General features: G+C 41.4%; 1 protein-coding gene across 3 annotated transcripts in view; it reads left to right on the forward strand.

The window, feature by feature from the left end:
• ldb2a (LIM domain binding 2a) overlaps positions 1 to 17,144 on the forward strand; it is a 194,553-nt gene extending 177,409 nt beyond the window's left edge. For all 3 annotated transcript variants that reach the window (XM_060927293.1, XM_060927295.1, XM_060927294.1), the window contains exon 9: positions 13,376 to 17,144. In XM_060927293.1, coding sequence (XP_060783276.1) covers positions 13,376 to 13,606 — 231 coding nt within the window. In that variant the 3' untranslated portion in view covers positions 13,607 to 17,144. The remainder of the gene's footprint in view (positions 1 to 13,375) is intronic.
• Positions 17,145 to 17,401: the final 257 nt, after the last annotated feature.

A 17,401-nucleotide genomic window follows, 5' to 3' on the forward strand; every position in this document is an offset into this window, starting at 1 on the left:
AATAGTGCATAAATAAGTGAGAATGTATTTGAGTAAGTAAGTATCACCTGAATAGTGAGTATTAAGTAATTAATTAAGTAAGAAAGTCAGTAAGTGCCACCTGGATAGTGCATAAGTAATTAAGTAAGTCAGTAAGTAAGTAAGCATTACCGCGATAGTGCATAAGTAAGTAAGTAAGTAAGTCAGTAATTAAGTCAGTAAGTAAGTAAATATCACCTGGATAGTGAGTATTAAGTAATTAAGTCAGTCAGTAAGTGCGTGCCACCTGGATAGTGCATAAGTAATTAAGTAAGTCAGTAATGAAGTCAGTAAGTAAGTAAATATCACCTGGATAGTGAGTATTAAGTAATTAAGTAAGTCAGTAAGTAAGTATCAATTGGATAGTGCATAAGTAATTAAGTAAGTCAGTAATTAAGTCAGTAAGTAAGTCAGTAATTAAATCAGTAAGTCAGTAATTAAGTCAGTAAGTATCATCTGTATAGTGCATAAGCAAGTAAGTGAGTGAGTGCGTAAGTAATTAAGTAAATAAGTATCACCTGGATAGTGAATGAGTGAGAATGTATCTGAGTAAGTCAGTAAGTATCATCTGGATGGTGTGTAATTGAGAAAGAAAGAAAGAAAGAAAGAAAGAAAGAAAGAAAGAAAGAAAGAAAGAAAGAAAGAAAAGCACATTTTCAGATTGGTTGTCTAATGTCCACATGGCCAACGTTATCACTCTTCACGCTGCTCAAAGTGTTTGTGTATACGGTATATCACATTCTAATTCTTATCACCATTACATTTATTTGACACTTCCTCTGAGGCCTTTTTTTTTAGGTCAGAACTGTTGTCTTTTTTTCTCTTCCACAATCCACAGGTGCCATTTTTGACCATTTTCAGCCATTTTTCGGTGGCATCCCAAATAAATAAAGTCAACTGATGTTCACTGTATGCCGATAGCTAAGTCAAACAAAAAGTGAATTTTTAGATTTTATTCCGCATTAAGTAACTCAAAACACTCTGCGTTTACCATGGCAGGAAGTGAAGATGAGTCCAGTCGAGGCATGTGGGATGGGCAAACTGAGTGGGGCTTCCACTTAATATCGGAGAATTCAAAATGCCCGGCTCATCTCGAGAAAAGGACAGCTTTGGGGTATATTTTTGAGTGATATCTTGTACTAAAGTATTCCAGTGTTAAACTGCAGAGCTCCTACACAAAATGTGTCCAGTTTGGCAGCTCTGGTAGTAATAATAATAATAATAGAGCTGATTAAGTCATTATATCACACCAGCATAATCACAGCTATATTTCAAATCCCTTTTTCCCTTCATCCCAACAACGTCTCACTTTGTGTAAGTGAATTTACTGTAAGGAAAGCTGTCAATAAAGTTTTTGTAATCGTTTTCCTCCCACAACTTGCTTTTCAGAAAACCATAAAGATTTTTCCCCCTTATTATTTTTTAAATACACTGTAAAAAATTTTACAGGCAGGTGTTGATTGAACATAGATTTTACATATCATTTGACTCAGAAATGTCATTTTCACTTACAACCAACTACAACCCCGATTCCAAAAAAGTTGGGACAAAGTACAAATTGTAAATAAAAACGGAATGCAATAATTTACAAATCTCAAAAACTGATATTGTATTCACAGTAGAACATAGACAACATATCAAATGTCAAAAGTGAGACATTTTGAAATTTCATGCCAAATATTGGCTCAATTGAAATTTCATGACAGCAACACATCTCAAAAAAGTTGGGACAGGGGCAATAAGAGGCTGGAAAAGTTAAAGGTACAAAAAAGGAACAGCTGGAGGACCAAATTGCAACTCATTAGGTCAATTGGCAATAGGTCATTAACATGACTGGGTATAAAAAGAGCATCTTGGAGTGGCAGCGGCTCTCAGAAGTAAAGATGGGAAGAGGATCACCAATCCCCCTAATTCTGCGCCGACAAATAGTGGAGCAACATCAGAAAGGAGTTCGACAGTGTAAAATTGCAAAGAGTTTGAACATATCATCATCTACAGTGCATAATATCATCAAAAAATTCAGAGAATCCGGAAGAATCTCTGTGCGTAAGGGTCAAGGCCGGAAAACCATACTGGGTGCCCGTGATCTTCGGGCCCTTAGACGGCACTGCATCACATACAGGCATGCTTCTGTATTGGAAATCACAAAATGGGCTCAGGAATATTTCCAGAGAACATTATCTGTGAACACAATTCACCGTGCCATCCGCCGTTGCCAGCTAAAACTCTATAGTTCAAAGAAGAAGCCGTATCTAAACATGATCCAGAAGTGCAGACGTCTTCTCTGGGCCAAGGCTCATTTAAAATGGACTGTGGCAAAGTGGAAAACTGTTCTGTGGTCAGACGAATCAAAATTTGAAGCTCTTTATGGAAATCAGGGACGCCGTGTCATTCGGACTAAAGAGGAGAAGGACGACCCGAGTTGTTATCAGCGCTCAGTTCAGAAGCCTGCATCTCTGATGGTATGGGGTTGCATTAGTGCGTGTGGCATGGGCAGCTTACACATCTGGAAAGACACCATCAATGCTGAAAGGGATATCCAGGTTCTAGAGCAACATATGCTCCCATCCAGACGACGTCTCTTTCAGGGAAGACCTTGCATTTTCCAACATGACAATGCCAAACCACATACTGCATCAATTACAGCATCATGGCTGCGTAGAAGAAGGGTCCGGGTACTGAACTGGCCAGCCTGCAGTCCAGTTCTTTCACCCATAGAAAACATTTGGTGCATCATAAAACAGAAGATACGACAAAAAAGACCTAAGACAGTTGAGCAACTAGAATCCTACATTAGACAAGAATGGGTTAACGTTCCTATCCCTAAACTTGAGCAACTTGTCTCCTCAGTCCCCAGACGTTTACAGACTGTTGTAAAGAGAAAAGGGGATGTCACACAGTGGTAAACATGGCTTGTCCCAACTTTTTTGAGATGTGTTGTTGTCATGAAATTTAAAATCACCTAATTTTTCTCTTTAAATGATACATTTTCTCAGTTTAAACATTTGATATGTCATCTATGTTCTATTCTGAATAAAATATGGAATCTTGAAACTTCCACATCATTGCATTCCGTTTTTATTTACAATTTGTACTTTGTCCCAACTTTTTTGGAATCGGGGTTGTAAACCAGGTCGGCCTAATACACTTTCTCTCATTGTGATATCATGTTGAGCTATCAAGAATTTTAACATCCAAATATCAAAGATATCCTAGCTGCAACCTGTTGCAACGCTGCATGTTGGTATCCTTGTTGGTAGAACCAATGACGCATATATACACGTGCTGTATGGGGTTTCCTTACCTCTGCGCAGGGGCAAATCACATCAAGGAGGAACGTGCTTGTTCTGAAGAACTTCGCCTTGATGCAGCCTGAGCACTTTTTTATTGTGATGTAGAGTTTCAGTTTATTCCAGAACATTTTATACTTTTAAAGGCCTTAATCATTCAACAAATGTTTGCAAAATTTCAAATCATAGTGTGTAGTCCATATATTAACACTGACGCTCAGCTGTGAAGGTGAACTTGATTTGAATACTCAGGTAAAGGTTTAAGTTTTTTTTTAGTTTTTTGTCGTAAAATTGAATTTTGAAATTGACACAGCAGTCACAGTTAGTTTATTTTGTCAAGTGCAAGTAGCTGATGGAGCCTGAGCCCCTTTTTTATTGTGGTATAAATGTCAGTTTACTCCAGAACACTTGTGAAAGACTCATTCAACAAATGTGTTCAGAATTTCAAATTATAGTCTGTAATCCAACTTGACTTTAATGTTCAGGTAAATTTCAACAAAGGTCTTTAGTTCTTCATTCTAAAATTGAAATGTGAGATTGACATGTAGCAATCTGTCTGGAAGTGGATCGCTTTTTTCCTGCACATTGCAGAATTCTTTTTCATTTGCAAGAGACACAGTCTTACAAATAAAAGTGCTTTCCTTTGACAATTATTTGTAAGTGTCTTTTTTGCGCCAGTGATTTATTGTACTGTATGTTTTAAGGTACAGGTAACTTGAAAAAAACATCATATGAAATGTAGAAATACATGTTATTATAGCAAACATTTATTTGTTATTATAAGAAGAGTAACCTAATTTGGGTAACAGCAAAAATACGTTGGTTGAAATCAAATATAAACTCAAATTTTCTAGGCAACATGATGCAAGAGAATTTTGAGTTGAGATGGTCAACAACAAATAGTACGTTGGTTGAACTCAAATTTCAACTCAGAAATCCTTGTTAGGTCAACAGCAATGGAGCACTTGCATGTGACGTCACAGCCGATCCAGATTGTGACAGACGCCATCTTGTAGGTCAAACGCCATATTCCGCCTTCTACTTCTACTTCTGGTTCTACTTCTGCTTTTACTTCTACCTTTTCTTCTGGAAAACCCTACTATATACAATTCTACTACAACGACTGCGGCTACAAGCTCTCCCTACCTGTGCATGTTTTTTATGGTTTTTGTGTGTATTTTTGCGTGTTGTTCGTCTGTATCGGACTTCAATATCCACTACAACCGTATGGACTTACTGGACATTGGTTTCCAGCAGAAAATGACGGTTTGTAGCGATTTCCATCGCATGCACAACATTCCGGACGAGATAGCGAGACCAGCGGGGTCTCCGTGGATTGTTATCGGAAGCAAAGCGAAGGAGGCGGTGTCGGGAGCGGAAGCAAAAGCGAGGCTGCAGGCAGAGCTGGCCTGTTGACTAAGCTCAGAAAACAGCCACTCAAACCTCCACTGCCAAGCCTCTACCTCTCCAACGCCAGATCCATGTAAACAAGACGGACGATTTGGAATTACAGCTGGAATTACCTTATTCTATTCTATAATCGGCTGGTCAGTGCTATACTCAATACTTAAGTGACTTACCCATCCAATGAGGATTCTTGTTTACAAGATGCCACATCTGAGTCGCTGACAAATCCTGAATTTCTGTAAAGATAACTGTCCAGAGATTTATAAGCACGCAGTGCTTCACCACTGAACAGCGAGGGAAAGTTAATGAGGTAATTATACACGTCTGGGTATTCCACGTCTGGCAGTTCAAAATCCGGTCGTGAAAACTCCGTCCGGTAAGCCATAAGGGTCACTAATCTGTAGATCGTTTATTTTAGACATATATCTAGTTATCTGTTCATTAGAAAAATGAGCCGTGTAGTCCGTCAGTTGAAATTGATCCATTCTGTACACGAGTGCAGCAGTATTCAGCGGTGTTTTTGACCGACAAGATGGCGGTTGTGTACTTTCCGGTCACGTGACTACAAGATCTCTATAGAGACAGGTTGAGTAAACTAGAATTTTCTAGGCAACATGATGCAAGAGAATTTTGAGTTGAGATGGTCAACAACAAATAGTACGTTGGTTGAACTCAAATTTCAACTCAGAAATCCTTGTTGACTTAACAACAGGGCTTTGAACCAGAATTTTTTCCCTATTGGTTCGTTCCGAACAGAAACGGAATTTTAACGTTTCCGGTTTTGGGTTCCACCATTAAATAGACGTTCCCGAACCGGTTAGAACAAAAAAATGTTGTTCCCAGAACGGTTAATTACGTTCCCTGTCAGCTGTTTAACAAATGGCTATAAAATTATGTCTCTGTCTCATCCAGCTTAAGCCAAATGTAGGCTAATTCTATTACAACCTTCATTAAATAAGACAAGAAATATTCAAAACAATTATTATTTCAAATGTTGGCGATTTGGATTCTCAGTATGTCTTCCCATCTACACAAACAGAAAAAGTGCCAAAAATGAAAGATAATTCGTTTAGTGTGTTACCAAAGGCTAGTCAGGCCCTATAGAGGGCTACCGCATGACGTCACCGCGCCGCGAGATTTTGTTAGGCGCCATATTGGAAGACCAAGTACACATCTATGCAAGTACATACATACATAAAACAAACTACACCTGAAATGTAGCCAGGGCCGGTTCTGCCCTAATCTGGACCCGGGTGCAACATCGCGCAACCCCCCCCCCCCCCCCCCCCCCCCCCAAAAAAAAAAACCCCACCAGTCTAAATCAGGACAACCATCACATAACTATAAACATTTTATATCAACTATTTTAACTAAATGGGCTATAATAAATAAGCCTGCAGGCAGCCACAGCGGGCTGCCTCAGAAAAGTAACCATTTGTCCTACCTTAAAACTCGTTTTGCATTTTCTGCCTCCTTTTTTGTATTTTCGACCCTGCGTTTATTTTCTTTCCTTTTCTGAAAACCCGATTTGTGTCCAGACATTTTGTTCTGCTACCAACGAACTAACTCGTCAGGTCTCGTCTCTCGAGCCCGCGATGATTCCCGTGGGAGGGGCAACAACTGATACATTTTTACAAACAGCCAATAGGGAGGTTGCATCGTTCAGGCTCTTCTTTGCTCAGACACTCAGTAATGGAGACGTGATAGTAGTCCACCTTCCCGCTCTCTCCATTCAGTCAGCGAACGTCACACAGGAAGTGAACCCCAGCGGGTCATAGAAACTTGCGCAGGAGAAGAATGACTTTTTTATTTGTAGGCTACGGAAACTTTGAGGAACGAAATAAAAACCGGTATTAACCGGTTACCATTATTTTTAATAAGCGTTTCTGTTCCGGAACATAAAAATTAATAAAGTTTCTGGTTTCGTTTCTGTTCCATGTGAAATAGAAAAAGTTCCCGGTTTTCGTTTTCGTTCCTTGAACCGGTTCAAAGCCCTGCTTAACAAGGATCTTTGTTGACTTAAGAAGGATTTTCGTGTTTAAATTTGAGTTCAACCAACTTACCTTTTGTTGTTGACCATCTCGACACAAAATTCTCTTGCATCATGTTGCCTAGAAAATTTAAGTTGAGATGGTCACTTTTTTTTTTTTTACAGTGCACAGACGAAGACAAATAGCTAAAAATATTTCTAATTAACAAAATAACCTCTGATCTACAAAAACAATGCGAATTTTCAGTGTCTTTATTTGATAAGAAATATTTCTGAGAGGTAACTGTGACTCCGCTTTGTGTCAGGCTGCATCACACAGCCCCATCGTCGATTAGTTTCCTGTAACCGCATGCTCCGTTGTGTTTTATTCGTTACGCGACCTGACTTTTGTCTTGCTTTGTTGCTTTTGGTTCAGCCTCGAGGATTTGGTTCAAGGCTCAGGTCAGGAGAGCTGATCCCGAATCAGCGCTGAAGGTCAGAAGTGTGTTATGAAGCGCAGTTATTTATGCAGGTTTATCCACAGGCTAAAGCTAATGAGATGAGTACGCAGAACACGCTACTTATTTGATAGCAATTAGAGCTTGCAGTCAGAACACCAGCTGGAACTTGTGAAATGTAGCTGTGTGTGTGTGTGTGTGTGTGTGTGTGTGTGTGTGTGTGTGTGTGTGTATGTGTGTGTGTGTGTTATTGGCCCTTGGTTTCGCACCCTGAGTGGAGGGTGACAGTTGCCTTTCAAAAACAGATGGCGAATTCAAGGCTCGTTGGCAAGCAGCGGTCTTTTTTTTTTTCCATCGCTAACATCTCTGCTAATGAGTTAATTAGCTATGTAAATTGACAAATCAGCATGTGGATATTGTGATTTAGTCCAAAAGCCCACCTTAATGAATGAGTGTAATTACAGAGTGGAGAGGAGGAGTGGGAGCACAGCGGCCTGCACGTGAGGCCTCTTAGACCGTCAGGAGACACGGAGAGAGAGTGTGAACGAGAGCAAGAGAGAAAGAAAGAGACGGGAGTTTATAATAGCTGGTGATTTGATTAAGAATTAATTATTTCACAGTGTTTTGGTAAACGAGTGTTTTCTCTATAATTGATAGCACCAGTGTACCCCCTAACTGAGCAACGGTATTTCTGCAGATTAGAAGATTAGTAGGTTTTGACACTTGATCAGCAAAGCAGTGTATATCAGGAATAAAACACGTCAAAGCATGCTGTTATTGGAAAATGATCAGTGACAGGGTCGGATGAGGTGGCGTGGCACGAAGCAGAGTTACTCTCACCACACCAAAGTGAATTATTTTCTTTTGTTTTTCTTTTTTTTACTACAACGATTTATGAATTCAATTTGATAATTGTTCAATTGATTAATGAATGACACATTTCACTTTTATCCATTTATAGTTGCACTGAACAGCTATTCCACGAAATCGAGTCGTACACGAGCTGATAGAGCTGTAATCTGTGTACGACAGGACTGAGTGGAATAACTGTTTTATTCTATCTACAGTCACTGGATTTTGAGCAACAGAGCATTTTTATTTTTATTTTTTGCAAGTTCGATAAATAAAAACTTTATACAAAACATCCGACAAAATCATTTCCGCTTAGAATGTAAACAAGCCGGCAAAATGACCGGAGCAATTTGTGAAAAATGCTATAATAATCTCATCTCATCTCATTATCTCTAGCCGCTTTATCCTTCTACAGGGTCGCAGGCAAGCTGGAGCCTATCCCAGCTGACTACGGGCGAAAGGCGGGGTACACCCTGGACAAGTCGCCAGGTCATCACAGGGCTGACACATAGACACAGACAACCATTCACACTCACATTCACACCTACGGTCAATTTAGAGTCACCAGTTAACCTAACCTGCATGTCTTTGGACTGTGGGGGAAACCGGAGCACCCGGAGGAAACCCACGCGGACACGGGGAGAACATGCAAACTCCACACAGAAAGGCCCTCGCCGGCCCCGGGGCTCGAACCCAGGACCTTCTTGCTGTGAGGCGACAGCGCTAACCACTACACCACCGTGCCGCCCCTGCTATAATAATAATAATAATAATAATAATTCTTGAAAAATAAAATAAAATAAAAAAAACATTCTTACCATCAAATACTTTTATTTCATATTTTGTTGCTTGTTTTTGTATTTTTTTGGGTTTTGTTTTCAAGTAGAGTTTTTATTTCGTCCTCGCTTAGTTCCGCCATTTTGTTTTTCTCTACTTACGGTATATGAGCTGATATCCTAGTAGTAGAGTGGCCAATCAGAGCGCACGATTGCGCATATCCAGTGAATGTGGACAGAATAATTAACATTGTCGTTCATTCATCAGCCCGTCCTGGAACGTGAATCCTCTATCCTGAAGATGTTCCCATGACAAAAAACTTGCTGTTACAAAGCACTGGTACTGGAGACTCCTTCCATAAATGTTCAGTAAATATTTCCTTACCGACAACTTCACCATATCAAAGATGACATGCTTTTCTCGTTAAATCCCAACACGCTCTTTAATCAGTTTATTATTAAACTTAGAAGTCCCTGAAAATGAATTGTTACTATCGAAACAATAATGTATTGGAACGATCCCAATCATGTAAACAATTTTATACACAAGACCTTCTGACCAATCGGATTCAAGAATTCAACAGATGCAAATATTAAAGCCGATACACTGTAGGTGTAGCTAAGTGTGCTCTCCTATCAGCAGGGATAGAAACAGGACAGAAAAAACAATAAGTTAAAGTGTGGCGCGTTTTGACAAAATATTAGTGAATTAGCGATTTCAATTAGTGTCCTGTAGGAAAGTTCAACAGTGTCCACCCTTAAAAGGTCACAAGTAGTTACAGTACCTCTGCTAACGAGGCTATGTTTTTGTTGCGGTTTGTTTGTCTGCGCAAAACTTACTGACTCGGAAATTCCATGAAACTCGGTGGAAGGGTATAGGATGGGCCAAGGAAGAGCACATTAAATTTTGGAGTGGATCCGAGTGACAGGGTGGATCCATGAATTTCACTTCACTTTCGCGAACGTTAAAGTGCTGATGACACGTTTTTGACATCTTTGGCGATGTTTTATAACATAAAAAGTAATTCCCGATGATCCATATATTAATTCACGAAGGCGCCTATGTTACAAGTTATGATGATAAACGCGGCTATTTGGGCAAATTTGACGGGGCTGCAGCACCCAGGAGACGAAAGAGGAGGAGGGGCTATATGACGTCAGCGAAAGAACCTTCCTCCAAACTTACCAGTTTGTTGTTGATGCGACAGGTGTTCAGTTTGTCATTATTAGTATTATTATTATACATATATATATATATATATATATATATATATATATATATATATATATATTAGTTATAATGCCTTCGCGTTGTGTTGCCGGCTTTTGCTCCACAACCTACAAGGATGGGGTAAGTTTATTCAAGTTTCCCAGAGATCCCGAGCTGCATGCGAAGTGGGTGAAGCAAGTCAGGTGCACTCGTGACAAGTGGGAGCCCTCACCAACATCCGTCCTGTGCTCTGAACACTTCGATTTGGATTGTTTTGACACCCTTCCCAGCTTAAAAGAATCTCTTGGGTGTTCAGTTCATCACAAACGTGTGTTACTACCATCAGCAGTGCCTACACAGTGTTGCCAGATTGGGAGGTTTCCCGCTCAGTTGAGCGGTTTCAAGTGCATTTTGGTGGGTTTTGAACATATTTTGGGCTGGAAAACATCAGCAGTATCTGGCAACAGGCTGCTGGGCTCGAACCCAGGACCTTCTTGCTGTGAGGCGACAGCGCTAACCACTACACCACCATGCCGCCCCCAGTAAGGTTCAATAGTGACAAAACATAGCCAGTGTAGAAATATGATTGCTCCATATAACAATGCACATTCCCAGGTATTAGTAATCCTCTGGGAGACATATGTAGGCACATAATTCGAATAGATTTGTGCCTGTGAAGGTTCTCAGTCATCCAGGTCATCGTAAAGCGTAGGTGCGAAAGAAGGCAACTGGACTTCAAGAATTTGAAGATTTTTTTTCAAGCAAGTCCACTTGCCTTCTGTAGCACCTATGGTTCTAATAGTTTTCTAAATACTTTACATCCAGACATATGAACTGATTGCGGTTGCAGATTTGAATATCACAAATAGAGTCGATGATTGTCCTTGGCGGACGGCTGCGCTCTCCAAGTCCCTTTGAGTTAAAGACTTTCATTTTATTTAAAAGAGTAAAGCTAATAATCGGATCATTTCTTGTCTGTACAGTTGTCTGAAATTGGACAAAATCCAACCTTCACACATTGAAGTGTTCATGTATTGTTGTTGATTTAGGATAACAATGATTGAAATACATTTCAGCCAAACAATCACTGGTCAAAATGGGCGGCATGGTGGTGTAGTGGTTAGCACTGTCACCTCACAGCAAGAAGGTTCTGGGTTCAAGTCTAGTGGCTGACGGGGGCCTTTCTGTGTGGAGTTTGCATGTTCTCCCCGTGTCCGCGTGGGTTTCCTCCGGGTGCTCCGGTTTCCCCCACAGTCCAAAGACATGCAGGTTAGGTTAACTGGTGACTCTAAATTGACCGTAGGTGTGAATGTGGGTGTGAATGGTTGTCTGTGTCTATGTGTCAGCCCTGCGATGACCTGGCGACTTGTCCAGGGTGTACCCCGCCTTTCACCCGTAGTCAGCTGGGATACTGTAGGCTCCAGTGCCTGCGACCCTGCACAGGATAAGTGGTTATCATCAGTGCTCAGGATGTTGGAGTACTAATTGGAAGGTCCTGAGTTCAAATCAGCCCTCGAGCATAGCCCTTCACTCTCAACTGCTCAGTTAGATAACTGAGTGACTGCCAAATTTCATAAAGTGAGCTGAGCCAAATCATTTGACTCACTGGATAAGGTCGTTGGTGTTTATTATTAATGATTTGGTTACTTTAGGGTCTAATGGATTGGTATGACTAATATGAATGAATGTGTCTAAAGAGAATGTTTATTGTTCTTTAATTTTTTACATTTTTTTTTGTCGGAATACGCATATAATATAAAATGTGGCAGATCACAGAATCAAGGGACATATGTCTGCCCGGGGGCATTTTGAGTTATTGACAGATTCAGAAAGTACAGTTTCTAAGCTTTCCAATGATGCCTTCCATGTGGAGATCTGACAATATTTGAAGAATGTGTGGCCTTTTGAAAGTGTATACTTCTTAAAACAGGAAAGGGAGAAAATCGCCCTCAAAGTTTTCCATCTCAGCTACTCTGGGTGCAGGGCGGGCACATAATGGTGCTCATTTGCATGACATTAAGGAAAGCTCTACCCCCTACGAGCTAGCACGATACTACTTTCATGTAAACAAAGATCACCACGTCAATTTTCCTTCCATGCAAAGTATGCCCAACACAATTATGAAGTACAAAAATAAGTCCTAAAGTATACTTTAACGTTTTGTGGTTGAAAAATTACTCACACCGTAAGAAAGAAAGATAGCACGATGATGACACAACTAACACAACGCTAGTTTCATGTAAAGCCTCGGTCACAACCGGCTGTACAGTACGCGCTCCTACGGCCGGTCTACATGCAAAAAATGCAAGAAAAGCAGGGAGAGCTCGCGTGAAACGCACGAGAGTGCGCGTGTGATGTGCTGATTTTCGAGCCGCAGACCGGCCGCAGAGGTTCTTTGTCATGTCAAACAAACTCTACGGGCGCTTACGTTTTTTTCAGGTTGCAAGACAATCTTACGGCCAACGCGCGTCTTTCTCCGTGAACAAAAAAAAAAAACCGCAGCAATTTGGGAAACGCCAAAAATCACACGGCCAAAAAATCGTACGTCTGGTTGTGACCTAGGCTTAACCAAACCACAACACTCTCCGTTACATGCAAAAATAACCACACAGCCTTAGATTAATAAACTTACCCCATCAGAAAGAGAAACGGCGCCTTGCACACACCAATGCCTCCGATGGAATGTAATCCTAGAACGGTCCGTGTATCATCCGATCATTCAAGTATTCCATTCAATCTGGAAAACGAGGTTGCGGGTTTTTTTGCTAGAAATGGTGATCTCCGATGTAAATACCGTGTGTCTGTTTGCTTCGCGGTGTTTCAGCTCCTCTGCGCTCTGTTTAGCTTGCTCATTCCATAGTGAAATCACACACCTGTATGCAGTTAAGTAGCCACGAGCTCAGCTCGTATCATACAGCTGATTCGCGAAAAAAAAAAAAGACTTAAATCATCATGTGAATGGCCCATATGGTAATTTACCCACACCCCCCAGCAGGCTACAGTCCTGACAAAAACGAGACAATTTGCAACAAAAAATGTATGCTTTTCCAACAAAACAATCTATTATCTGAAATACTGGTTGCATTCTTCAAGATCTCAACTTGCACATGATGGAAAAAAACAAAAATCACAAATTTCGAAAAAAAATGCTTCTTTTGCGATTATCTCGGATTCGTTTCGGCCGACATGCGTCTCTGGATTCGGTGAGGGGTCACAAATGTGATTTAATGCACAATGCTTGATGGTTCATTTCTTTGTTTGCCCTTGTAGTGCAATCTTTATAATATGGTATGGCTAAGGATTCTTCCTCCATAGTTCCTTTCTAAACATTTAAAAAGATTTTTTTTAAAATGGCTCATGTACTAACCCCACCCCCTCGTGGTTATGATTGGCAGGACGTGATGGTAGTGGGAGAGCCCACTCTGATGGGCGGCGAGTTTGGCGATGAGGACGAGCGGCTGATCACGCGGCTGGAGAACACGCAGTACGACGCCACCAACGGCCTCGACGACGACGACGACTTCACCAGCTCGCCGGCGCTCACCAACAGCAGCCCCTGGGCTAAAGCGCCGCCACCAGGCCAGGACAGCAAAACCGAAAGCACGGCCTCACAGGCCTCACAGTAACCAGACACAGCTCTATGTTTCTCTCACACACTCCCTCTTTCTCTCGTTGACTTTACTTTCATCCCTGATGATGTAATTCCCATCTCATGGCCTCCATGGTGTCCATTTTTCACCACAGACTTTGACATGTCCAGTGATACACAGCACTGAGGAGCTGAACAGGCCTGACGAGGGAGATGGATATTTCAGAAGAAGATTGTTGCGTGTGAGATGTTCAGCTGATAAACTAAAGGTGGTCACTGAGGTAGCAATACATGTCCACGGCGACTCGTGTCTGGACAAGAACCAATCAGTGAAGAGATAACTGTGGTTGGATGGTCCATCATTGGAAAGCCACTGAGATCCGATGCACATTTGTATTTGCATTTATTTCAATTTGCTTTTCTTAGTTTCGAGCATTTTTTTTTCCAGTAAAACAAACCGGCTAAGTCCTAAATCACATCCTTTTACATGCTAGTATGCGACTTAGGACGTATCCACTGCTTCTGAAAAAGACCAACGTTGCTGAGGGAAGGACACGTTTCTCTAGCTGTATAATTTACACCTGTAATTTTACCCAAAAGCTATTTTGTTTTCTGGGTTTAAATGTGTTATTTTTAAGGATATGTGAATATTCTGTGATCTCCTTGTACAATCTCTGATTGAAGGCACATACAACGAACATATTCCCTCTGTATCCCTTTAACAAACCTCTTACCAGTCTGGACTGTAACTTGTTACTGCATGATATTTTGAAACCTGTAAACTGTTTTTTGTTTATTCCTCGGTCCAAGGCCATGTTGTGTTCAGTTGATCAGCTTAGAAACACCTACAGGGTCGTTCCTCTGTACATATGGACGCAGTCCGCTCTGGTGCAGCCCATCGAAGACCACCGATCCTCATCCATGATGGCAGCTCTTCTGATTGACCTTCAGTTGATACCATTTTTTTCTCACTAATTTGCACCTGAATGAGAAAAGTAAGAACGCAAATTTGAGATTAGCTAACACATGCACGGGACACGGATATACACTCACTGGGTATTTTAAAAGAGAACTGCAGTCATTTTTAAACTTGCTTTATTTCTTAATTAACGTGTTATTCAATTACGTTTTCGGTTTTAGTAACCTTATATCCTGACTCGTATTGGCAACTAATTGCAAATAAATATTATACTTAGCGGCCTGTTCGGTTTTTAGCCGTGTTGAATTTAGTTCGTTTGGTCCACGGCAGGCGTCGCTTATCCGCACGATCTTCATGAGACTTTGAAGTGTCAAGTGTCAGTGCCGCCATTTTGAAAACTGTTTTCCAAACGAAGTATTGCACAAAAATGAGTTTAAATGACGATTACTGCCTACTTTTTTCAAACTTTCCTGATTGCTATCAAAACAATTACGTCAGCATTCGAAAGAGGGCGCGAGCGTCTTTTGACAACGTCGGCAGAATACGGTCGCTTTGATTTCCACTGTGCGTTTCACTTCCGTCCTACGATGTCTCGCACAGGTCTCGACGAATCTCATTTACGGCCATCGCTTTGACACATGGACTGATATATTACAGAACATATTTCAAACACTCATAACTTGCTATAGCAGCGACAAAATAGCGATCAAAAAGGCATACGTACATTTAATAAAATGAGAAATAGAATTTCATCTCATCTCATCTCATCATCTCTAGCCGCTTTATCCTTCTACAGGGTCGCAGGCAAGCTGGAGCCTATCCCAGCTGACTACGGGCAAAAGGCGGGGTACACTTTCAGTCAATTTAGAGTCACCAGTTAACCTAACCTGCATGTCTTTGGACTGTGGGGGAAACCGGAGCACCCGGAGGAAACCCACGCGGACAACATGCAAACTCCGCACAGAAAGGCCCTCGCCGGCCCCGGGGCTCGAACCCAGGACCTTCTTGCTGTGAGGCGACGGCGCTAACCACTACACCACCGTGCCGCCGAAATAGAATTTTGATAATAAAAAAAATTTGCCTTCAGTTCTTCACTGAACTTCATTTGCCTTCAGAATCTGGTAATTCATCAACCTGATTTTTGATGGCTTGACCATACGATGTTCGTACGTACAAAGGACGAACGTGTAGCACCACAGGGAACCTGATCATACCGTAAGTGCAAGGCAACATACCTTATAAACACTTGACCACCGGACAACGAAATTTTATCTTTATTTACAGAAGATAGTTGGGTTTTATCCAGTGCTTATTTTCAATTTGCTTTTTAGCTCACCGACTGTAAGCGTTGAGCTACTGCCATCACGCTGCGTCCATCGTTCGTCCGTCCATCTGTCCACAATTCACAAAAATTGCTTTATCCTTCCTGAGTTTTCAACGGAGTTTGATTCTGATTGTTTTGTTTGGAAGATCTAAACAGTGTGTACAAAAGTTACTCCTTGGTTTTATGACCTCTCATTAGCAAGTTGCTAATTAGGCCGATTAACGAACTTTCAGGAGAATTGCTACTCCTTCCTGAGTTTTCAGCCCACTGGCTGTAGGCAATGAGCTATTGCCATCATGCGGCGTGATACATTTTGTTTGGAAGATCTAATCATTCTGCACAATAGTTACTCCCTGGTTTTGTGATTGGTACAGCGACTGCGTCGCTGACGCTCTGGTTAAAAAATAACGTGGGCTTATTTACTCACATGGAAAATATTCACAACAGTTTCATATAAAACGAGTTAAAAGAGTTTTATTAGTCCACTAGCTTGCTGGACAATCGATAGTTTTGCTGTGATTGAGCTCTGATCAGTAAAAGGTGCATGCTAATTAGTCCGAATGGCGCGCGTGCGTTTTGCAGTTTGCAGCTGCACACAACACACGTGGATGTGACAGTTATAACCAGACAACTGTTCAACATATAAAGTTTGATATTGGATGGTAACTCTATAGTAATGATGTCAAATGAAAGTGCTGGTTCACTGCTGTCCGCCAGGCACCCAGCAAAGTCACAGCAGAATAAATGTCGTGGTGTTGTTTCTGGCGCATGGCATGCGGTGTCAAAGAAAGGAATAAATATGTATCGTAACTGCAATGCGTATCTCATTATTGGTCTCACTGTCACAAGACAAAGCAGTGATTTACTGACATGAAATACACGACACGACACAATTCCATGGTGCTATAATATTATTACTCTATTCAGGTTGATTTTGTGCCCTTGCAAATATTTTGCTCATACGCTCATCTGGAGCTCCGCTTTTATTCAGTGCCAAAATATTTATATTAGTAGCACCTCCTGAACTGTTTATTCATGTAGTTATCCGATATCCAAGCTGGTTCAAGCTGATAGGAAGGCTACGATAAATCAAGCGAGACCGTCAATGACGGCGTAGCTCACTCTGGCCCCGTAGAGTCCAGAAGGAAAAGATCTAAAGTGCGCAATAAATGTTGCAAGCTATATCCACCCTAGGAATACCGACCTATTTGCCAGAAAGAATCCAAAACGGCGAGGAATTGACCGAGAAGAAGCGATTTTTGTTGAACTGCTCATTAAGGCTTAAGTAGTCCATCCATCCATTATCTCTAGCCGCTTTATCCTGTCCTACAGGGTCGCAGGCAAGCTGGAGCCTATCCCAGCTGACTACGGGCGAAAGGCGGGGTACACCCTGGACAAGTCGCCAGGTCATCACAGGGCTGACACATAGACACAGACAACCATTCACACTCACATTCACACCTACGCTCAATTTAGAGTCACCAGTTAACCTAACCTGCATGTCTTTGGACTGTGGGGGAAACCGGAGCACCCGGAGGAAACCCACGTGGACAGCATGCCAACTCCACACAGAAAGGCCCTCGCCGGCC

Source organism: Neoarius graeffei, chromosome 8, assembly GCF_027579695.1.
Source record: "Neoarius graeffei isolate fNeoGra1 chromosome 8, fNeoGra1.pri, whole genome shotgun sequence".
Lineage (NCBI taxonomy): Eukaryota > Metazoa > Chordata > Actinopteri > Siluriformes > Ariidae > Neoarius > Neoarius graeffei.